The sequence below is a fragment of the Drosophila rhopaloa genome, unplaced genomic scaffold (genome assembly GCF_018152115.1).
Source record: "Drosophila rhopaloa isolate 14029-0021.01 unplaced genomic scaffold, ASM1815211v1 contig_3, whole genome shotgun sequence".
NCBI classification, from domain to species: Eukaryota; Metazoa; Arthropoda; class Insecta; order Diptera; family Drosophilidae; genus Drosophila; species Drosophila rhopaloa.
In genome coordinates, this window is record NW_025335123.1 from 10464380 (window position 1) to 10488173 (window position 23794).

The 23794-nt window shown below is 39.6% G+C and overlaps 1 protein-coding gene across 1 annotated transcript; it reads left to right on the top strand.

Moving 5' to 3' along the window:
* Positions 1-482: 482 nt before the first annotated feature.
* Positions 483-20088, top strand: LOC108048594 (protein singed). The gene is made up of 6 exons (XM_017129365.2): positions 483-1137; positions 15112-15389; positions 17297-17717; positions 17800-18369; positions 18435-18683; positions 19139-20088. Exons 2-6 carry the CDS (start codon positions 15185-15187, stop codon positions 19230-19232), a joined length of 1539 nt encoding a protein of 512 aa, XP_016984854.1. The 5' UTR covers positions 483-1137; positions 15112-15184; the 3' UTR covers positions 19233-20088.
* The last annotated feature ends 3706 nt before the right edge of the window (positions 20089-23794 follow it).

A 23794-nucleotide genomic window follows, 5' to 3' on the forward strand; every position in this document is an offset into this window, starting at 1 on the left:
ATTAAATATGCAATGCACGTAAGTTATGCACATTTCCTTTGCCCAGGCACCGTTACGATTTCGGATTTTAAATCCCGCGCGAAAGCTAACAGCGCTGTTAGCTAGCAGACGTTGGCCTCTGTATCTGTAAGCCAACAGTGACTGCTTTCTGGCTTTCTTTTCGCCAGTGCTGAAATCTTTAGCGTTTTCCCACTAAATCTTTGTTTTTAAAATTTTCAATTAAAATTAATATGATATTACAATTAATGTAATCATTTTTTAAAATGATTGTATGACGAGGCTGGCTCCTATAAGCATTACATAGTGTTCCAAATAAATACGGCTACTAAATATATGACATTTATTTAGCTATAAGAAATAGCCAGATACCAGTGCCGACCAGCTGTTCTGGCGGGAAACCGCCGGTGCGGCAACAGCAGCATCTCCGGCGGGCGATACAAATAGCCCGGACTCGCTCGCAACGGGTTTCATTCCCACTCGAGTGCAATTCGTGAGCGGTCGTTCTCTCCTCTCTCTCGCAGCAAGCAAAAGTAGAAACCAAAACTTAACATCAAACTGTTGTGCGCGCATGCGTCCGTCTCAGAAACAGAAGAAGAAAAACCTGCAATCAGAACTCTCAAATCGAATCGTGAAAATCCTTTTCTGCCATACCCAAAAATAAGCCGGACAAAGCTCAATTGCCTTCTGCCAACTGAGCAGGAAAAACATCAAGGAAAATACAAATTAATTACCGCCCGACCGTAATTTGTTTACGTTTTTTTTCATCATTTTTTTTTGCATTGTATTGTGTGAGTGTGAGAAGTTAAATCGCGCTGGCCAAAATTCCAGATTCAAAATTCGAATTGGCGAAGAAGTGAAGGGTGTGACGACACGACAGACGCACACACGCACACGAACGCACTGAAAAAAGACCGGCTAAAAGGCAGACGAAAAAAAGGAGACGAGAGAGCGAGTGCTAAATAGAAAACGCAAAAACAGGATAATAACTACCAAACTAATACTATAAAACAAGCGACTAAGTGACATTTCGCGAAGTCTAACAACAACAACAACAGCAATAACAACAGCAATAACAACAGTGACACCAACAACAACAGCAGCAAAGAGCGAAAGAGCCAAAAAGCAGGAGCAAAGAAAGTAAGTGGAATTCCTTGCCCAAAGATGGCTCTCCTTCGCTCTCTCATCCCGAGACTAGGGATGACCAAGGGTTGTGCTCGAAGTCGTGTCACGATAATAAATTTTTTTGTTTAAAACAAATGCCCAAAATATGATTCAAAAATACATACTATACATTACTTACTTTACTTACTTTTGTTGAAAGAAAACAGCCATGAAGTTGAAGGGAAAAATTAAATCTTAAATTTAAAAGAATAAAAGTTCTATACAAAATTTGGGAATTCTGTAATATTATTTTTAATCGGCATAAAAAAAGCTTTTAAACATCAAACATGTTCACTTTTTAGTTGCCGTTTCCTAAAATTCCTTCTTATATATTTACTTTCCGTAATGAAATTGGCAAATAAATATTCAAGACTTTCTTAGTCTGTGAACCACCGATTAAGCGAATCAAGGCGCTTTATAATTAAAAAGGATAAAAACAACTTAAAATATTTCATATATTTACAACCCAGATTGTTTTCTGTGGTCTCGAATTTTGAAAAATACAACAGGAAAATAATTTTAAAAATTCCTATCTGTCCTGTGTCGTCTAGGCCTTAAAGTTCAAATTGGAAAAATGTGAAGCCATCGGGACTGTCGTGTCACACGGCCATCCCTACTCCCAGACAGCCTGTGCAAATTAGACAGAGCCGGCTTCTCTGCTGCTCCATTTCCAGGTGTAAAGCCAATGGCCACGGGTTTTTACTCTGGGCCTCTTGCAAGTCATAAAATCTATGGCAGTTGTCAGTTCGCTTCGCTGCCTGTTTTTCTCGGTCTGTGTCTCTCCAGTTTTTTTTCTTTTTCACTTTAGCATTTCATTTTGAGCTCTCCTTCGGCTGCTCCACCTTGTGGCATTGTTTTTCAGCCTCCGTGCTGCTGATTTTTCCAACCGGCTTTCGGCTGGCTAATTGCCTTGACATTGGCATTCAATGCTCTCTCTTCTCTTTTGCACTCCTCTCTTTTTTTCGCCGACTTGTTTCAATCATTCAAGTTCAACTATAAACAGACATAAACACGCAGTCAAGGTGCCACCGCCCCCTTTTCGGGGGACCCCGCCCCCTTTCTAACTGTTATTTCTCTCTGTTCGGCTTAGTTTCGCTTGTTTTGTTATCCGCTCTTGTTTACGTTTTCTCCTGCTCCTTTCGGCGGCACGGAGTTTCCTTTTTGCTCCTTTGTTGCCACGCTCAAAAAACGCATCCAATCCAATTCGTGTGTATGTATCCGTTTCTGTGTCTGTGTCTGCTCTTCCGCTCCTGTCCGTCCGGAAGTTCCGTTTGTTCTGACGTCCGTCTACACCGAAAATAAAAATGGTAGTAGTATCAGAACAAAACGCGCAGGTGTAAAATATCTATTTAAAAGGATATGAATCCTTTCAAATTATTTGTATATGCAAATAGTGAACTTAAACCGAAATATATCCTTTATTATTTTCAGCATACCTAATAACAAAAACCCAAGTTAAAATTCCACCGATGTTTAAAACATTTTGATATTTTTCACTTTAATAATTATAATTTTGGTATTTTAATATCAAAAATTTGCTTAAATATCATAGGAGTTTCTGAGTCTAAGATGAAATCAAAAGTCTACAAATGTATTATTATATTAGAGCATATTTTCCTTCTGTGCATCCGTCCTTTGAATGGATGCGCACAGGGCGTGTACTTTATTGGCAGAGGACATTGACTGAGGCGGAGGCAGCGCAGCACTGTGGTCCATAAAATGCTGATACCACTCAAGAATTTTTTAAATTGAGAAGAATCTAAAACTGTTTTTGAAATTATAGTGTCAGCTGCACAGTAACCATATTTTTAAAACTTATTTTATAAAAGTGTTTCGATAAAGATTAAATTGTGATGTAAAGAAAGTTTTTTCCTTTCTTTACTCCAAGCTTATTAAAAGCATAGTTTGATTTTTTTTCAGTTCAAAAACTATAATAATATTATTTTTTCCGTTTACAAAATGAAACCACCACTGTGCCAAGTATTGTTTTTCGTCGAGAAATCGCATTCAATTGGAAAATTGCAATTTGGCTTTGACAAACATTTTTGGACCCATGGTGGGCGACGGTCGACGACACGTCATGGATATTTCTTTTGTTTTTGCAGTGCGTTTCTGCCTCATTTTGCACAATCACCCCCTGGCACCCGAGCACTCCCCCTTTTGTATCCTGCCCTACCCCAGTAAAATGGCAAATCAATAATTTTCAATGAGGATTTTGCATTTTAGTCGGGTTATCGTTTGGGTTCTCGGGATCAATTAGTATGCCAGGAGCGAAATTCCCCTATAAATGTGTACATAAAACCCCTCACACTGAGTCACGTTTTGTTTGTGTGATTTTGCCTGTGCTAATGGCAACGTCTCCCATATCTTATATATCGTCCCTCCCCTTGCACCCTCTACTTTTTCGGCTGCTTATGTGGAATGGCAATCGAATGCTTCCGCTGTGCGCCGGAAATCAGGTACACCGACAATGACACCCCCACCCACACCACCTTTATTCAATTCGGTGTCCCATCTCCCCCGATTGCCCACCCATTGCGCTGCTTCTCCACTTTATCGTTTCTTGGAGTTCTCGTCCGCAGAAGCCATTGTCGCAACAGTCTGCCCAAGACAAAGTATATACATAACAAACAGCCGAGTTCAAAATACACACTATCAGTTTAAATAAAAAAAGATATTTTTTAAAACAGATATTTAATTATTTTTTTGCTCTAAATTTGACCCCAAAGTTAAAGTACATTAAACTCTTTAAAAAAAAATATATATATATATATGCATATCTAAAACTAAGTATGTAATAAGTTACCGAAATCCAGAAAAAACGTTCAATACCAATCAACTTGTGAGAAATCTTAAGAAACTTCGACTATTAACAAAAATTTTCAAAAATAAATTTGTAAATACTGGCACTGTAAAAAGTTTATTGTTGTTTTATAGTACAAAGTTCCTAAGTTTAAAGTTCAAGAGTGTGCTGGCAACAAGATTTTATTTAGGTTTTGAAAAAGATATATCTGTCACATAATCAATATTTTTTTTTAATGATTTTGAACATTTATCTGAACAATAAATATAAGGGTTCCTTGTAAAATATTTAGGATTTCACCCTAAAATTGTAATTTATATTATTTTGTAAGTAAAAAAACATTGCTTTAATTGTGACCCCAGCTGTATTTGTGCGCTTATTTATGGGAGTGTGCCTATGTACTTGTCTGTGGATTTCGGCTGCATATGCTCGCATTACACCCCCGTCCTGTGTCGCCTCCCCACCCCATTTCCTGCACCCCAACCCCCATCGTATCTGTCATCAATTGCAGCTGTCGCCCGTCCTTGAACGCACTTTACGCACTCATTGTCGCGGAGGTGGGGAATAGGTTTTCTTTGGGATGTGAGAGGGTGTGTCTAGGGTTGAACGGAATGCCAACCAGTGGATAAGCTATTTATATCCCCAGTAGAATTATTTCCAACAGAACACGTCTTCCATACAATCCACATTTCCTTTGTTCGATTTTAAAAGCATTTCATCGATATCTTATTTAAATTTGGCATATTTCCACATAACTATATGCATTTTTATTTCGATTTTAATGATGGCTTAGTAATACTTTCCAAATGAGCATTATTAACATAACAATCTTTAATGTGGTTTTATCTATTACTTAAGTTTTACGATAACACTTTTTTTTTTTAAATATCAGCCATTTCATATCAGCCATTCTAGTATTTCATATTAATTAATTACTTGAATCAGTTGCCGAAAACTGGAACTTCTTTGTTTGATCTTAGCAACTGTACCGCCTTCAAAATATCGGTCCAACCATTTGGATCCCCCGCAAGTACATTTCCTTTTCATTATCGCCTTTCATTTACTTGTTTTCCATTTAGTTACCATTTCTTTGTGCGTTTTCTGGCCAATAATCGTAATCCCTGCGGGGCACAAAAGGGTTTCTGTTCTGTCTGATTCCGATTTTCTCTTTGTTTGTTTCTTAGGCTGCACAGCAACTCCCCCAAGTTTTCTCTGGTTTTATTTTCTGTACTCCCGTATATCTGTTGCTGCTGCTGAGTCATGTCCCCTTGTATTGTTATTCCTGTTCTTTACTCCTTTTTTCCTGTTGACTGGTTTCGCTTTCAACGGCACGCCCTTACCCTCCCGACGTATCGACTACCCGACTTCCCGACTACTACTTGTGATTCAGGCTGCCTCTTGTGTTTTGCCTTTCCTGCCAACTTAAAAAACTCACTTAAGGCCCATATATCAATGGCCCGCGTTGACTCCTCGACTTGTGGCATTATCAATGCAAATGGGCATGGTATTTTGAAATCTTGGACGGGGGTTACGAAGGCGCCCGCCTGTCGTCGTCGTCGTCGTGGTCTTGATGCACTTCGTCTCCCCCTCTCAATTCCTCTCCATTCCTTTCCTTTCCGCGATTGCAGTACAAATAATTGATATGCTCTCGGGTCTTTGCCGCCAGCCTTTTCTGATTTTTCTGCCGACGATATTTTTGGGTTCATCGGCCTTTCAGCATCGCAGGCCGAAACATACATATCAGCGCTTCCGTTCGATAAAGCGAAATGCATAAATATAAAACGGAATTATCAACAAAAAACGGTTTTCGTAGCCCGATAATTACTATTATAGGGGGCAAACAATTTGGTGTCTAAAATGTTATTTCTATTTGGAATCCATGAACCGATATCAGTATGCATTTCATTTTCATTTCATATTTATTTTGTGGTTTAATAAATCTCATAATTCAAGTAATGTAGATAAAGTTTTAATCGACAAAAAACATGCATGTCAAACTTAACTTTAAAGTAACTATAATAAATCTGTGAATATTTAACACCAATTTGATTTCTTTATGTGGCATTTAAACTAAATTTTTACATTTACTTACGGTCCCAACCCCCCAATGTTTTGAATAGCTTTGAGTTTTAGCATTTTTGAGGGATCTATGTTAATTTTGTCGGCGACGGGTGGCAAATGACGATGGGGTTTTACCCCGAGGTGTCGCCACAAATTCATTTTGTACAATCTTTTTTTTTTTTTATTTAGTTGTGGGCTGGGAAACTGGAAGGCTGGCGGACTAGGGGGCGTGTCAACTGGCGCATGCCACACAAGTGCAAGTTGCAGTTGTTGCCGATGATAAACTTGTTGCGCCACAAAAAAAACCGCAACCAGATGCCAAAGATGCTTTTGGGTGAAGTGCAGCAGTGACTGGAGGCCACTGCAACTCCGAATACGAATGCGAATCCCATTGCAACTGGTCCAGCTGGTTGTCAAGTGAGACATAAATGCCACGGCTTTGGTCCCAGACTTCAGCTTCAGGTTCAGTTCGGGGTTAAAAGAAATTGAAAGATATGTTGCTTAACTTATTTAAAGTTGATGAGAAATTTTTAGAGAATTAAACCTATATTATATTGGATTTAATAATATATAACATATTTAATTATAATTTACAAATGTAGCTGTTACTAAATGAAAGAAACAAAAATGTTTGTAGTTGACTGACTTTTAAAGGAAGAACATGGTTAAGTCCAAAGTTGAAAAGCTGAACTAAATTAAATCATTGGATGGTCTTTTGCTTTAAATATTAAGCTCAAAGAGAATAACTTCATTAACATATTTCAACTTTTGTAAAATATGCAATAACAATAATACACCTTATGACCAAGCAACCCCTAAATAAAGTCACTTCTTTGCTGATTTTGAATTTCACTAAAATATTAAGTTCAAAAGCAGCACTTGCTTCAAGCTCTGTGAATAATTCATAGCAATAATAATAAATTAGAATTGAATGGGGCCCAGCAGCCCGCCTTAATTCGATTGAATCCATTGCCCGGAATTCTTTGTGAAAGATGGAAAAATATTGATCGAGGGTAAAATGCATTTTTTCATGCCTGCCAGAGGCATCTGCTCTATGCAATTTGCTCGACTCCGTGATATTTATGCGCATTGTTATTATGTATTGAAAATGCGAACAAATTATTAATGTATAGATGGTGGCTGGGAAAGGGGGAGGGGGGTGGAAGGGGTTAAAAGTGGTAGACGGTGGGTCGAACGCTTCGGAGATTTTCCAAGCTACTTTCCCGCGCTCTCTGCTGTCGGCGTCCATATAATTGGCGCATAAATCATTTTACCTGCTTCGCCGAGAGCGCATTGGTAATTTCAGTTGTGTTGCCACAACAACGAACGAACGAAACGAAGACCGTTAACTGTTTTGCCTCAGATACATTTGTATCTCATGCCACAGATGTTTTCATATACTATATACAGATGCGTTCAATAAAGCGAACCTCAACTTAATTGCAGCCCATCCCCCTCTATTTTTCCTCGTCCCCTCCTTCGTATTGTCCCCTTCCCCATTCGTGATAATCTCCCAAAGAAAGAAAGGAGACAGAGACAGCAATAGTGACGGAGACAGAGAGCAAAAACCCGAAACCGTTTTGTCTCGTTTCGTTGAGTTTGGTTTGGTCTGGCTTTTTTCGGTGGCTTTCATTGATTTCTCTATTTGAAATCACTCCATTTCATTATTGATTTTGATTTTTTGATTGCCGTCCGTCTGACCGTCTCGTTTCAACTGTAAATTGCAGTGGATTGAATCTGTTTAGATGGAATACACCGAGAGAAATCTAGCGCACATATACCATTTGGTATCTTGTGGTTTCTATGTCTATTTGAAGTATAATTTTTCGATTAATTCTATAGGTATGAATTGGAAAAAGTAATTGATTTCTTTTTCACTCAAATTCTTGGACAGCTTTAATTTGTTTATTCTAATGTAATTTAAATTATATATTCGAAATTTAAGATTTCAGTAAATGAGATCAACTCTGATTTAATCGGCATAGTGAACGGTAAATGGATCGTAACAAAATATGTATCTTTAGGCATTTCAGATATTCCCCTGGTTTATTTTTTTCCGTGCAGATCGTTAAAACCGAGTTTGGTTTGTTATTTTTAGGTAGCGCCGTTGGGGATGCCGTTTGGCTCCATCATCTTTGGGCCCAAATTTACATGACAATGGCTTTGAAGCCAACTTCGATTGCCAGCGCCAGCGTTGTTCTAACGGTTTTTGGCAAACCGCCGATAACCGAAATACAAAAATGGTTCATCTTTGTTGTCGTTGGGACTTTTACTTTTCAAGTCGTCTCGTCAATCTTTTGCCTCGTAATAATTGATTGCTGCACTTGTTTTGGCGCTTTCTAAAATGCAAAAGGCCGCAAAAAATAACAAAAAGATAGTGCAAAGTAAAGCAAAGTAAACTAAAGAAGAAAAAAGAAAAGCTTTGCGGTGGGTAATTATAAAACAATTGGAAAGGTGACCTGCTGAGTTGAGTGGTCGAGTTGAGTTGATTTTAGTTGAGTGGTTGCCGTGACAAACGATCGCCAGTTATAGACCAGATCGGCTATTGAATTCGTTGTTAATTGAATTGTGGTCGATGCGGTTGACTCTTGTAAGGCTTCATTATGGATAGGTAACAATTTGCCAGGCACACAGCAGCGGTCACACTAATGTGTGCCATCACGACATGTCCGCAATTATCGTAACTGGCCATGGCCATATAATGGCTTCTATCTAGCATTTTATCGATTCGATTTAACTCTCATCACGCCTGCAAAACTGCAAATCGCTCGGCGAAATTTCATCGGCCAGAGCATGTAAATTCTTCGCCAAAACACGAAGAAAGTTGTTTTCTTTTGTTTTCATCGGCTGTGCTGGGGAAAAACAATAAACAACCGCAAAATGTTTTATAAATAACAGGCCCAAGGCACACTCATCAGCTCAAGAGTGTGTGTGCGGTGTAAACGATTTTGCATCTCACTATTCACTATTCACTTTTCAAGTATCTCCGCTTGAGTCGCTGCCATCCATAGTACCCTCTTATAGAAGCGTAGTATAAGGTTGTCAGGGCAATTGGTAAATCGTATAAATTTTTATTATATTTGTAATTAGTTATGTAATTCACTTATATTGCATGGGTTATGAGAAATTGGTACTAAGATGTTTCGATTATAATGTATTAGTTGACAGTTATGTTACAATAAAGTATTAGAACAGAATTAATACATTTGCTTTAGATTTTCTATAAACCTGCCGACTTTGAATTTCAAAGGGGTTTTCCTGTTTTTTGAAATTCAAGTTGTGAAATACAATTTTAAGTTAATATAAAATTTAAAAACGGTTTATTTTACTTAAATTAAACCATAAATTGTCAGAGTTTTAAAGGGTATTTTGGTTTTTGAAAGCGCCATTTCGGCCGTCGCCTCTCTCTTGCTGGCTCCTCGACTTTGCTGCACCGCATTCTTGACAGCCATAAAAGTCGCAACACGAACGCGATCACAATGCAATGTTGCAACGCTTGAGAGCGCGTGCGCGCGTGCGTTGGTCGTGAGCGGGAAAGGGAGGGCGCTACTTAGCCACTTGCCACGGAAGAAAGTGCAACAGAGACAGGTGGCTCGAGTGGCAGTGGCAGTGAGAATACTCGTTAACTGTAGCAGTCTTACCTACTATATGCCTCTTTAATGCTTCTATTTCTTTGGCCAGAAGAGAGGCTCTTTGGCCCCAAGAACTCTAGGCTCCCATCCTGTTAATGTCTTGTTAGGCGTAGAAGATTTGCGCTTGTATTCGTATTTTCAGATCGCCAATGATGCTCCATTTGCTGCTGCATTACAGTAAAATATACCGTATGCTGCAACATATTTCTCCCAACGACCCCCTCCCCTTTCTACGTCTCACTTAAGGCTGTTTATAAAATGTTACAAAAGAGCCGAGGCAGCCAGCAGCAAAATAAAGAAAATCCACAATCGCACAATCGATGTCTGGGTCTTTTGTCGCTGATTTATTGCGCTTATGAAAGAATTGCCAAAACCTTGTCAATTCTTTTATTCGGCAAACAAAAATAATGCATGGAAATTGGCCAACCACAGTGGAAGTTCGTTAATGGGAAGACCATTAGCTTTTATGTAACATATTTGTGACGCTGTCAAGTATAAAGTGTAAATACTGCAAATAAAGCACTGAATGATTGCGACACTCTTATTATATTGTAACACTTTTTAATAGGTTTTAGTTCAATGACAACGAGAAATGTTATTTATGTAACATACAAATCTCTTATGGATTCTTTCTTGTTATTTATAAAAACTGATTGCGATAATAACATTTTTAATAATGATATTGGAGAGGCAGTTCTTAAGAGAGATATTATTTATACAGACAAAAGTTAACACCGTTTAAGGTTTGATAATAATATTTTGTAACACTTATGTAAGAGGGTTCTGAAATGTGCGTTTTTTTTATCCACTCAATCGTTATGGTAAAAATATCCTTCTTTTTAAAGAGTTCTCTGTATTAGGCCTCTACTGCATTCGTGAATATTTGATCACTTCGAGTGTTTACTGTGCTCGCATGCGAAAGAAGAAGATTCCAGCGACGAAGATGAAGTGAGAACAGCTGAACGGCCATACAGCTGCACTGGAAAACCTGGAAATCTGAGATCTGTTCGCATTGTTTGAATGCGACTGCGTTTATCGGCTAGCTGCTAGCTAGCTGTACCGTTATCATTAACCAGCCAACACAGAAGCAGCGGCGTCGGCAGAGCACGCATGAGAGCGAAACACACGCAAAATAAAAGCAGGTTGGGCGTTTCGAAAAGGGGGAGAGAAGAAAGAAAGGAGAAAGAGGGGGAAGCACGGGGAAAGAGGAGGCGGAGAGTCAGGCAGAGCAACACGTCAATTGGTGAAAGGTGCGCTGGATGCGATAAAGCTTCCATCATATTTTACATTTTCGTAATTTGCTAAAAGCACACATCACACACTCAAAAAAAAAAAACAAAAAGAAAAAATAGGAGCACACAAACACCACTCTGTAGTGTGCGTGTGCAATTTCATTTAATTAGATTGCGTTTTAATAATGCCACACACAAACACCACGCTCACACACATCAAGGGAAAGATAAACACAAAGATACAGATACACCATCATACAAACATACTTGTAGCAGAAATTCGCACATACAAGCGACATTCAATCGCCGATATTGATAGTGTAATTTAATTGATTTGCTGGCAGAGCAGAGCAACAAGAAGAAAAACTCAAAGCAAGAACAGAATAATAATGAGCAAACAAGCAAGAAGCTATGCTTTGAACATTGGAATACCCTGGAATACGTCAATTTTATTTCGGCTTAATATTATAGTCTCCTTGAATTGTTCTGAAATTTGGCAGTACTATGTATTATTGCCGAATAATGCATCATAAAAAAAAGTTTTATAGTATCGGTGGAAACAGATAAGTTATTTATCCTTTGAACTCTAGTTTCCCTATAGAAGAAACATGGTTCTTCTGCAGAAAACTGATAAATAAATAAATAAATTTAGTTGAAATGCCTGGCAGAACCGTTTATAATTGTTGAAGACAGCATTTAAGAATGACTGTCTTAAAGCAGATTTTTCGATGCTACATATATAAGCAAAAATACTTTCCCTGTCCGAGAACCAAGTGAACATGCCCCCCTTTTCAAGGGCAGACTAGTAAAAGAAGACAAAGGCCGAATCAGAGACACTTGGCAACAGCTTCTGGATCTTTTGGCATCGAGATGGACACGAACATGGATGTGGATGTTTGGGTAGATAATATGGCATGGACGTAGACGTGGATGTGGATGTGGATGTGGCTGTGGAGGCAGCCAGTATTGCTGCATTTGTTCCGCTTGGCGATGCCCGGCACTCCATTTGCAGTAATTGGCGCTGCTTGTGCCTCCGAGGCCTTCGATAATGATGATAATGGTAATGATGATGAGGATGGTGTTGCAGCTGATGATGTTGCTGCCGCAAGTTGCTGCTGCAACGGTGTCTAACTGTTGTGTTTGCCTGGCCAACATTGCTTTGTCTAATTGCTTGAGGACGTCTCTCTGTGGTGTATCTTCGCCGGAGATCTCCGGTCTAACCTCCGTATAAAACCGACAAAAAAAGAGGTGGGGGAAAAACCCCAGACTCGTTTGCATAATTAATTATGATTTGCACTGCTCAAGTGTGTGGAAATCGTCTTGTAAATGGCAATAATTAATTTTCCAGCGAAATTGTTCAAACATTTTCGCCTATCGAATTGCATTTAACCTGAAAACAAATGTCGAAAGACGTTAAGAGGGAGGTGGCCGAATAAGCGGAAAAGGTGAGAGGTGCAGGTGAGGAGCTTTAAGCTGACGAGGCATCATATAGCGAGCGTTGACTCCAACTCGCGCGATTTTCTCACACATAAAACTATAATTTATATCTTATAACAATGAAGTGGCTAAAGAGAATATAATGTCGCCAAAAAATAGTTCATGAGTTTGTGATAATTGAAAAATATATACGTTTATTAAAATTAAACCACTACATAAATTTGAATTAAGAAAAAACTTTAAAACAATACCTTATAGGAAGTATGTTTCATCTTTCAGAGTAGTTTTCGGGAATGAATCTTTGAGCCACTAGTTACGCTATTAATCCATTAATAAACGTAAACTACTTAATTGTATTACCTTTGTGATGTCTATCAGATCCAAGATGATCTTTTTTTTACTGTGCAATTTTCGTTTCGTTTTTCGCCATTCGTTTTTCGTTTTTATTTGTATTTTCATTTCTGTTTGCATTTCATTTGATGTTAATCTGCCATCTGCGATTTGCTTTTAAGCCAACGCCCAGGCCATCGTTCCGCGGCCAATTTTTCTTTTTTTTTTATTCCAGGAGCCAACGCCTAGAAATATAAGGGGAAAAAAGGAAATGTAGGAGTCGCTGTCACGCTTTTGTCTTCAACTCCTTTATCGCCCCTTTGTGTTTGCCTTTTTGAGAAATTAGAATGCAAAATTCAACCGCCCCTTTTCCTTTTCCACACACACACACCTTTTGTGCCATCAACTGTTTCTGTTTCAGTTTCCCTCCTTATTTATTATGATTATTGTGCCTCCATGACTGTCTCTCTTCTACTTTTTTTTTTAGTGTCTGTGCCCCGTCATATTTTTTATTTATTTCAGTTTTTTTTTTATAGTTTTTTTTTTTGATGTTCTTAATTTATGTTTAGCGTTACTGGCTGCGGCTTTTTATTATTGTTGGCTGGAGTTGTTGACTCATCCGGGCCCGGCGATTCATAAGCTCTGATTAGCAGGCACGCGTCACGCTAATGAGTTGTTCTTGTTCTTGATTCTGTTTATGTTTATGATTCTGCTTATTTATCTTTTCCACGGCGTTTTTGTTGCAGCAATGGCTAATGGCCTTAATGTTGCTGCAGCTGGTGGCTGGTAGATACTTAAAACGCTTGGAATCAGTGGCTAACGGTTAGCAACGGTTTCCAGAAACGCGTGTTTTAAATCAGTTGTTAAATTAATAATAATAAAACAGAAGTTTATATTTTGCTGAGTTGCATTCATTTTAATTTTATTACTCATGCAATTATAAGACAATGGAATAGCATGATTGAATAAAACTAAATCATCAAACAACTGTTTAATTTTTAATTTTATTAATCAGACATTAAAGTTTGTTTGTTTGACTGAATATAACAGATGAAATTAGAAATTAATAGAACACAATGATTAAATAAAGCTAAATCACCGAGCAGCTGCTTAATTTCTAATTTTATTAATTAGACATTGAAGTTTGTTTATTTGCCTGTATATAACTGATAAATTTAAATATGCATAGAATTGCATGATAAAATAAAACCGAATCACCGAACAGCTGTTTAATTTTTAAAATTACAATCAGACATTTAAGTTAGTTTGTTTGACTGTATATAACTGATATAGTGAGAAATTATTAGAATAACATGATCAACTATAACTGAATCACCGAAGCGCTGATTTTGAAGTGTTTAAAAAACAGCTGTGCCTGCTGTCTCTGCTTTATCAATTTAGCTGGAGTTTTGTCCATTAAAAGCTGATTAATTTCAACCGGTAATTGATTGCCGAGGATTAGTCTTTCTGCTCCAGATCAATTAATTGAACCAGTGTATTCCCAGTAGGTGTGATTCCAGTTTTCGAGTGCCAAACACCTGCTACGAATCAAACGCAGCTTTATCGATGGCACGATAGAAGTGTCATCGATGCATTGACAGCTGACTGTTTGCCTGGCTGTTGGGTTTGAATTTATTGAAGCTGACTGGGATGTGGGGAATAAGGAAGAATAAGCAAGAAAAAGCAGGAAAACGCAAGAAAACGCAGAAAAGAAAGGAGATGGAGTTGTGGATCAGCGACATGTGTCGCCATGTAATGCAAATGTTATCTGCATTTCCTGTTGCGCTGAATGGCAATGTCTGGAGAACTCTTTCCCCCCAAAAAACCCCTTCCCAAGACCCCCCCTCCTCCCCCCGGGCACCCACTGCCTGCAGCACACACATGGCAGACAGTGGAGACCCTGTTTGACAGCCTGTGGTAGTCAGTCGTGAGCCGAAGAAACGACCCATAAATCTTGCACGCAGCCCCTTTAGAAAAAGTGTTCATCAATCAAGCGGATAGTTTTACATAATTAAACGAATAATCAATGTTTTCACCCAGGGGCGTTACATGAGGGGCACGAACTGCATAATCGTTGTCAGTGTGCATACGTTTTTATTTCAAAATTTTGATAGGTATAAGTAACTACTTTTTTATTGATCTTAAAGTAATTAAATGTTAATCTTAAAAGTCCTAAATTTTACAGGTATTTTTCTGTGTAGAAAAACAAATAATAAAATGAAACTTTTTGGTAATTAATCACTGAAATTAAAATATTAATAATAATAAAACGTAAATCACGTGGTGTTTTATGTCATAGACTGTTTCGATCTTGTGATGTACGATTTTCAGTAATTCGCACTAAATAATTTAATATTTATGGATCTATTTTGGTTTGTTTGATAGATACCAATTTCCAAACCAATAACTGACCACGCCCCTGTATTCAACGCCTGTCTTCGCTCTTTTATTGCAGCCGCAACGTTAGTTTTTCCTCCAAAAAGAAGCCGGAATCCGGAGACTGCCCCAAGATTGCTCCCATCAGCACCATGAACGGCCAGGGCTGCGAGCTGGGCCACAGCAACGGCGACATCATCTCACAGAACCAACAGAAGGGATGGTGGACCATCGGCCTGATCAACGGCCAGCACAAGTACATGACCGCCGAGACCTTTGGGTTCAAGCTCAATGCCAATGGCGCCAGTCTGAAGAAGAAGCAGCTGTGGACGCTGGAACCCTCGAACACCGGTGAAAGTGAGTATTAACGACCAAAACTTAAAGTTATGAGTAGGCATCGGACTATAAGCAAAAACATATTCTAAGCATATGACTCCAAGCTAACTTTCATAAAACACATTTTAAAAAAAAAAAACTAATAAGCTTTACTTGATGAACAAAATATCTTTGCAAATACGATAGGAAATAAATGTTTAGATTTCGGTTTTCCATATATTTCGATATCTAGATATGATCATAAAGAGCAAGTGAATTAAATCACAAACTTCTTCAAATTTTTGAATTCGATGTTAATAAGTGTAGTATGGGCACAGGATTCCTAGTATACGTCACCTTATCATAATTTAACAAAACAAAAAAAAACAAAATTATAAAGCATTTAAAGAAACAATTGAATCAGACACTTTTTGGTGTATCGATTATTTAATAGGCATTTAATCCCAAGCCCTGTTTTTAAAGGGAATTCTATTGTACAATCAATTGTTTTTCAGTGAAGCTTGAAAACTAAACTCTTTGAAGAAAAAGTTTGCAACCCAGTGGTATTTATTCAATCACAGCTGTGGCTTTCCACACGCGATTGGCAATTCGGTTTCGGGCTAATCGATGGCACACCTTAACATTTAAATGGCAAACAATATGCATGTGCCCGTTATCTGGGGACACCACAGATAAGCATGTTAATCCGACGACTGCAGGTGATTTTTTGTTTTATTTTTTATTCGGTTGGGGAGTGGTGTTATTTCGAACCAGTTGCTACCATTATTTACCCCGACTCTGGGGCTTAAGTGGCTGAGTCGAAACCATTTGCCAACCGTAATCACTATCATCTTGGCCAGTTAGTGGAGTCTTTTTCTTTTTCTTTTATTTACAACATAAATCATTTGGGGTGTCCTCGCAGAGGCCGATAATTCCAGTTGCACTAATTTGACGTACTGGAGAGTAGAAAACAAAGCGCCTCACGAATTTGGCATCATTTATCAAGCTGCGGCTGCATTGGAATTGCAGTTGGATTTGGAGTTGGCATTGGCTTTGGCTTTGGAGTTGGCTTTGGAGTCGGACCTGCACTTGGACTTGCTGTTGGTTGTGTCCGTGGCGAGCAATTACAATTAAAGCTGGCCAGCAACTGGTTTTTTATTCGCCGCCGCCGCTCTGGTCGTTGCCACTGGCAATTAATAAACATTTTCTATAATACCAAAGCTATAAGTCAGCCGGCATTCGCCGTGGCCATTAAAATAGCTCATCCAAATTGAAAATTTCTTGCTTCGCCTGCTTGCCAGGCCTTGCAGCTTGTGCAGCTCCCAACTTATATTACTGGTCACGGTGGATATGGATTGAACAAATGGCTTAATAGATGATAGCACTCAAAATGTTTGGAAAGCGAGCCAAATCGAAATGGCCGAGTATCGATAGCCCACAACTGCGCGCCAGTCTAATCGATTTTCGAATTAGTCTAACGCCGCAGGGGATATTTCTTTGTTTAGGTAGGGTAAAATCTTTGGTTTTAGATCTATCATTTTAAATTCAGTTAAAATTTTTCAACACAAGGAAGGATTCTTTCTATTGCAGGTAGGATATAAGTAGGATCAGACAACTATATCGTATAGGTTCCATAGGAAACATATACCGAATTGCTTGAGATATAGTAGTTTTAATTAATTTCAGAATTACGGTTTTAGTTTTATAAAAGTGGGATGATTATATAATATAGTTGTCAAATGAACGACCGAAAAATGTATTAGAAAATCAAAATATATTTTTATTATTTATTACTTTTATATTTAAAAAAAAAGAAAAATAAATGAATCTATGTGCCATATATGGCAATTCATTTCGATTTAATTTAAGCGACGATTTGCAACGCTCTCATTGCAAACCAAGCCGTTGAAAAGCATTACTAATCCGACTCGTCGCCCCACTCGTTTCAGGTATTATCTACTTACGATCTCATCTGAACAAGTACCTTTCGGTCGATCAGTTTGGCAACGTGCTGTGCGAGAGCGAGGAGCGGGACGCTGGCAGCCGCTTCCAGATCAGCATCAGCGAGGACGGCAGCGGCCGTTGGGCGCTGAAGAACGAGTCGCGCGGCTACTTCCTCGGCGGCACTCCGGACAAACTGGTCTGCACGGCCAAGACGCCCGGCGCCAGTGAGTTCTGGACGGTCCATTTGGCGGCCCGGCCGCAGGTCAATCTGCGTTCGATTGGACGCAAGCGGTTTGCTCACCTTTCCGAGTCGCAGGACGAGATCCATGTGGACGCCAACATTCCGTGGGGCGAGGATACGCTCTTTACGCTGGAGTTCCGTGCCGAGGAGGGCGGTCGATATGCCCTGCACACGTGCAACAACAAGTGAGTAATTGGGTCTTTAAATGCTGGTTTGTTTAGTTTCGTTAAATACCATCCTTCTAACATATTTCCTTATCCACCACAGATATCTGAACGCCAATGGGAAACTGCAGGTGGTTTGCAACGAGGATTGCCTGTTCAGCGCCGAATATCATGGCGGGCACCTGGCGCTGCGCGATCGCCAGGGTCAGTACTTGTCGCCCATTGGCTCCAAGGCGGTACTCAAGTCCCGCTCGTCGTCGGTGACGCGGGACGAGCTGTTCTCGCTGGAGGACTCGTTGCCGCAGGCCTCGTTCATTGCCGGCCTCAATTTGCGCTATGTGAGCGTTAAGCAGGGCGTCGATGTGACGGCCAACCAGGATGAGGTGGGCGAGAACGAGACGTTCCAGCTGGAGTACGACTGGTCGGCGCACCGTTGGGCCCTGCGCACCACCCAGGATCGCTACTGGTGTCTGTCGGCGGGCGGCGGGATCCAGGCCACCGGCAATCGGCGTTGCGCCGACGCCCTCTTCGAGTTGATCTGGCACGGCGACGGGTCGCTCTCGTTCCGTGCCAACAATGGCAAGTTCTTGGCCACTAAGCGTTCTGGGCATCTGTTCGCCACTTCGGAATCCATTGAGGAGATAGCCAAGTTCTATTTCTACTTGATCAATCGGTAAGTGATAAGCTGGGATTTCTAAATTGTACCCAAACTAACATTGTATATCATTTAATTGGCAGACCCATTCTGGTACTGAAGTGTGAGCAAGGATTTGTGGGCTATCGCACGCCCGGCAATCTGAAGCTGGAGTGCAACAAGGCCACCTACGAGACCATCCTCGTGGAGCGCGCCCAAAAGGGACTGGTGCATCTGAAGGCGCACAGCGGCAAGTACTGGCGCATCGAGGGCGAAAGCATCTCGGTGGACGCCGACGCGCCCAGCGATGGATTCTTCCTGGAGCTTCGCGAGCCGACCAGGATCTGCATAAGGTTTGGCTCACATTTGGGGTAGACAGTCAGATTAAAACATCAGGAAATTCACCCGTAATTAGGACAAATTTAGACATGGTTTCTTTTGCTAAAGTGTATAAGTTATGTGTACATGAGTACATTGATTCAAATTGATAATTTGAAAATATTTCCGTAATTTCAGAGGCAATGCTCTAGTTCAACAATTGAGTGCTTAAAATTTAGTTATCAAAAAAAGTGGATCATTGTGTTTAATTAAAAGAGCATTTAATTTTTAAGACAATCATTAAATGAATTGCCTGTTTAATACATAGTAAGAAAACGTTAAATATATTTTGAAGCAACAGGTTACCAAGTCTTTAACGATTAAAGACATTTAGAGAAAGGAAAACCGTATGAAACGCCTATGTTTTAATCCACGCTGTATATCTCCTCTTCATTAAATAATAGTTACTAATGGCTTTTAAATATTTCAGATCGCAGCAGGGCAAGTATCTGGGCGCTACGAAGAACGGGGCGTTCAAGCTGCTGGACGATGGCACCGATTCGGCCACCCAGTGGGAGTTCTAGGGCGGAACCACGCCCCCTCCCGTACGGGCTGCTGCACGCGTCATCAGTATCACAATCACACACTTCCCATCCAAGCGGGATTCCCTATTTATCGATCCGCAGCTGAAGCGCTGAGAAAAGTCGCACAAGAATTTGAGATCCTAAACAACAATTGCAACATGAACGAAAAAAAATAAGAAATCTTGATAAAGAGAAGGCAATGCGAGTGAATGGAACATGAAAAACAAAAACTTATATATTTATATATAAAGATCTACGTATACATAGAAAGAGAGATTTTTTTTAAACAACCTATTTAGCTTTTTATACGTTTTATACGATGAGAAAATCTGAAAAAGAAGAACAACAAATTTTTAGCGTAGACTACAAAACGAAACTTCTGTCGCGAGTCCTTCCGTTTTATCAAATATATCAGCAACTAGGCCAGCAAAAATGAAGAATGACATTATGGTTATACAAGCACATCATATATACACCTATATATACATATTCGATTCGTAAAGCTTAACGGAAAAAAACCGAAAATTAAAAAGAAAAAAAGAAAAGGGAAATAAGAGCAAGAAAAACATAAATAAATGAAAAAAAATAAAAATAAATCAACACATATTCCTATAAATTTATTTATATATTTATATACATATTGATATGAACGATAACACTCGGACACACACATACACACGACCCCACACTCACACCCAAACACTCAAGCAAGCAATTTTAATACGCAAAACAAAATTTAGTCACTAAGCAAACCTTTAAAAATTAATCTGTAATAAACACAAAGTCAAAAATTAAACATCAAATCTCTCCGTACGGCGATTTTGCAATGGAATCAACTCCACTATATCTAACATATGCATATATTGAATTAGTTTTTTGTTATTTATTTGCGTCAATTTCTTAATTAATTAATTAGTAAACTTTTTTTTTAATTTGTGCACTTCAAATCGAAACAAAAAACTCAACCCAATTTAGTTGCTAAAACTTAAAATGGAAATTTTGTATGATACATATGAAATATATACATATATACATTATTCTTGGGCATTTTCGATTGTGGGGTGGGGTATTGAATTGCTATGGAATTGTTTTTAAACATTAAATTAAGGTAAAATAATTACTTTATCTTCAGGCTTACAATTGCATACTTTCAAATTTGAAATTCGATGATAAATATCTGGCATCCCTTCTTTTAAGTGTTGGCAACTCTGTGCGCAATGCAGCTCTGTTATTGACCGCTATTCTATGAACCGTTATATCCTTCAAGCAAAGCTTAAATTTAAATTGTATCTTAAACCATCTGTTTAAATGACAATTATTTGCTTATTTTCAAGTTATTTATTAATTTCATTTTTTTATGCAAATTATTAAAGCGCAATCAATTTACCCTCACAGTAAATGAATGCCGCGCAATGCAATAAGTCTGAGGGTCGCCAGCTCCTGATTGACTGGCTGACAAATGGCTGGACCCCCCACGCCCATGCCACATTGCCACGGGCCACGGGCCACCTGCAACGTGTGCGGAAATTGGTGCCAACTGTCATAACAAGATGGAGCACACACATACATCCACTCGGTGGCACCCGGGAACAATGGGGCGTGGCGGTGGGCGGGCACTTTGTTGGCGTCCAACTGCCTCCGCCAGGCAATAATAATTCGCCAGTCATTGACAACGTCGGTGCCATAATGGCTCTCCACTGGCTCCGGCTTCGGTCCCCCTTTTCGGGGCGGTAGAACTGGACCTATCCTTGGCTCCATCCTCAAACCATCATTCAGCCTCCGCCTCCGACACCGCCCCGCCCCCTCCTCCAGCCCTTTGGTGCACTGCGTCGACGACGTTGACAAAAGCGAAATGACAGAGGGCGCGCACACCCAACACCTACAATTGTCAGCGTCGTCTAAATGAATGAATTAAGTCAGCCATGTGACATAACTGCAATGGCCGGACCCAAACCCAGACCCGTTCTAGGTAACACCCCCGGGGGGGTAAGGGGGCGCCCGAAGTAGGGGCCTCTGCCACGACAGCAAAAGTAGGCACCACCAGCACCACCACCTCCACCAAAAGTCAACCCTGCACATTTGCCACATTGTTTCGTTGCTGTCATTCTTGATGTCGCTGCACTGTGGATCCAATATTTCTCATATTTTTGTACTCCACAAAGTTGTGTTGTAAAATTATTTAAAATTAAAATTAAGTTGAGTTTTTTAACCATTTACAAACCTTAAAAAAGTCAAACTTGCTTAGGGCAAACGTGAGTTCAGTTTCACATGTAAGTTAAAATCTGGTCATATTTCTAACAGGTACCTTTTTATTGCCAATATAGATATAAATTCAAAATAAACACTTTTTGAATTGAGATATTCAGAGATAATAACATAAATGTATATAAGCTGTTGTGAGTGGATACATAAAGATATTTTAAGGGTAGAATATTGATAATTATGAACTTAATGAGACTACTTATGATTTATGACTCCATTTTATGACTCCAATGATTTTAAAACATTCAGGCTATAATATTTGTTCGGTCTATTATTTAGTTTACTGTTAATCTAATTAAATCTAATTTAATTTAATCTAGCTAATGAAAAAAACAAAATACAATTGTTTGTAGTATTTTATTTGGTGACCTCCAATTTGTTGACATCCTGGCACCTGTAGACCACTGTCCTCCGCCTCTGCTGTTGTGATTACGTACTGCATTTGGTGCACAATGGACAGCGACGATGACAATGACGCCGGCCAAGTTATATGGCACACACGTAGGATAACTCCAGCACACACCCACGCCGGCACCTCAATCTCCTCCCGCTGCTGCACCACCCACAAAGCCACCCAATCCCACCTACCCATCCCACCCAATCCCATCCGATCCAATTCAGCCCGGCCAAACGACTTGGCGCAGGACAATGGCGGAATGCAAATGGCACACGGACGTGGGATAGATGAACACGGCGCGAAAATTTATATGCAACTTTGGCCGTTGGACTTGTGCAATCAGGCGCAGCCAAGGAGCACGAAACACGGAGCAGGAGCACGGGCAGGGCACCGAGTCCACCGGAATCCGGGGCAGCACGTAGCCAACTCGCCCGGCAATTTGTGGCAGTGCAGACGGGGCACTCGGCCGGCCGCCAATTAAGCAACAAAAGGGCCGCGACTCCGGGCACGGGTCGCCATTAAAACGGAGCGACGCTGCGAAATGTTTGTGACGAAACGAAACGAAACGAAATGAAACGTTCTACTGCCCCCCGGACTCAATCCGGGTCTGCAACTTTCTTCGCCGGATTTTTTTGTACCTCTTAGTTGCTGCACATTTCGCAACATAGTCGCCAACAGCAAAGTAGCAATAGCAGTTGCATACAGTGGAAAAAACTAAAGCTACATTTTAAAGTTCTTGATTTAGGATAGCTTTCACTCACATTGATTTTTAAATAGTCATTGTTAAGTTTCTGGTAATTGACTTTAAATTTTAAATTGACTTTTACTTAAGTTTACCGATTAGGTAGATCAAGAATGTGAAATCTTTTGAGTATTCTTACTTTTAGGCTATAGTCCAATAGACCTAGGGCTAAATTATCTTCATGATCGTGAAGTCTGTAGTACAATGTGAAAAGAATTTTGTTTTCATCTTTAAAAAATGTAGACCATTCCTGATAGCTAGATCAACATATTTTAAGTCATTATACAGGTACAGGTAAGTCGTTCATATTTTTTCTCCATGTAGAAGCTGAAAGAACGGTTGCCAAAGTCACAAACTTTATGGCTCCATCTCGGGGCTTTCAATTTCCTTTTTGCATTTTTATTGTTTGGCGAATTGTGTAAGGACAACTGGAGGCGGCTGCAGCGGGCCAGGACCAAAAGCAGGACCAAGACCTGCGCCCAACAAGTGGATGGCCGACCTGACCCCGCCAAACGTTGCTCGTTAGCGGAAAAAACGAGTGGTGGTGCCGGGACCCGCCATGTGGATGGTCTAATTTGCTAAATTGCCGTCTGAGGCGCCTCCACACAATTTTCACTTAATTAAAAAATACACGATTCCTCAGGTCGTAACAAAATAAGTAGATGATTTAATACATTAAGAAATTTGACCGCTTTAAACTCTTAGCAAATAGTTATGCGAGGGTAAACCTTTTTTTTTTAATAAAAAACAAATATTAATTAAGCTTGAAAGGAGTTTATTAAATGCAAGTAGTTAAACAGTAATATATTTCATTATTTAAGGACATGAATATAAAACCTACACGTTGTTTCTTTGTGGCTTTAGCTTTACATGTTTAGTTACAAAGTTATTAGTGTCAGTGTCTGTGACAATGCTCACAAAATTAATATTAATTACATTTCCTCAAGCTGCGACAAATAGTCAACAACTAATCACATTAAAAGTTCAAAGGGCACTTTTCGTGTGCTTTAAAGGTTAGCGCTTTAGTGTGAATTTGAAACTTAAACTTGCGCTTATCCTGTTGATTATCTTTGCAGAAGTTTGTTAAAAACTTGTACATGTGTTGGCATAAAGTGTAAAGGAAAGTTTCCAAAGGAGTTTTGCTTTTTCTGTTCAGCTTAT

Bases quoted from the DNA above. Each gene is read 5' to 3' on its own strand.
- LOC108048594 (XM_017129365.2), top strand. From the start codon at position 15,185: ATGAACGGCCAGGGCTGCGAGCTGGGCCACAGCAACGGCGACATCATC. The intron at 15,390-17,296 runs GTGAGTATTAAC...CACTCGTTTCAG, and splicing joins ACCCTCGAACACCGGTGAAA to GTATTATCTACTTACGATCT. The intron at 17,718-17,799 runs GTGAGTAATTGG...TATCCACCACAG, and splicing joins CTGCACACGTGCAACAACAA to ATATCTGAACGCCAATGGGA.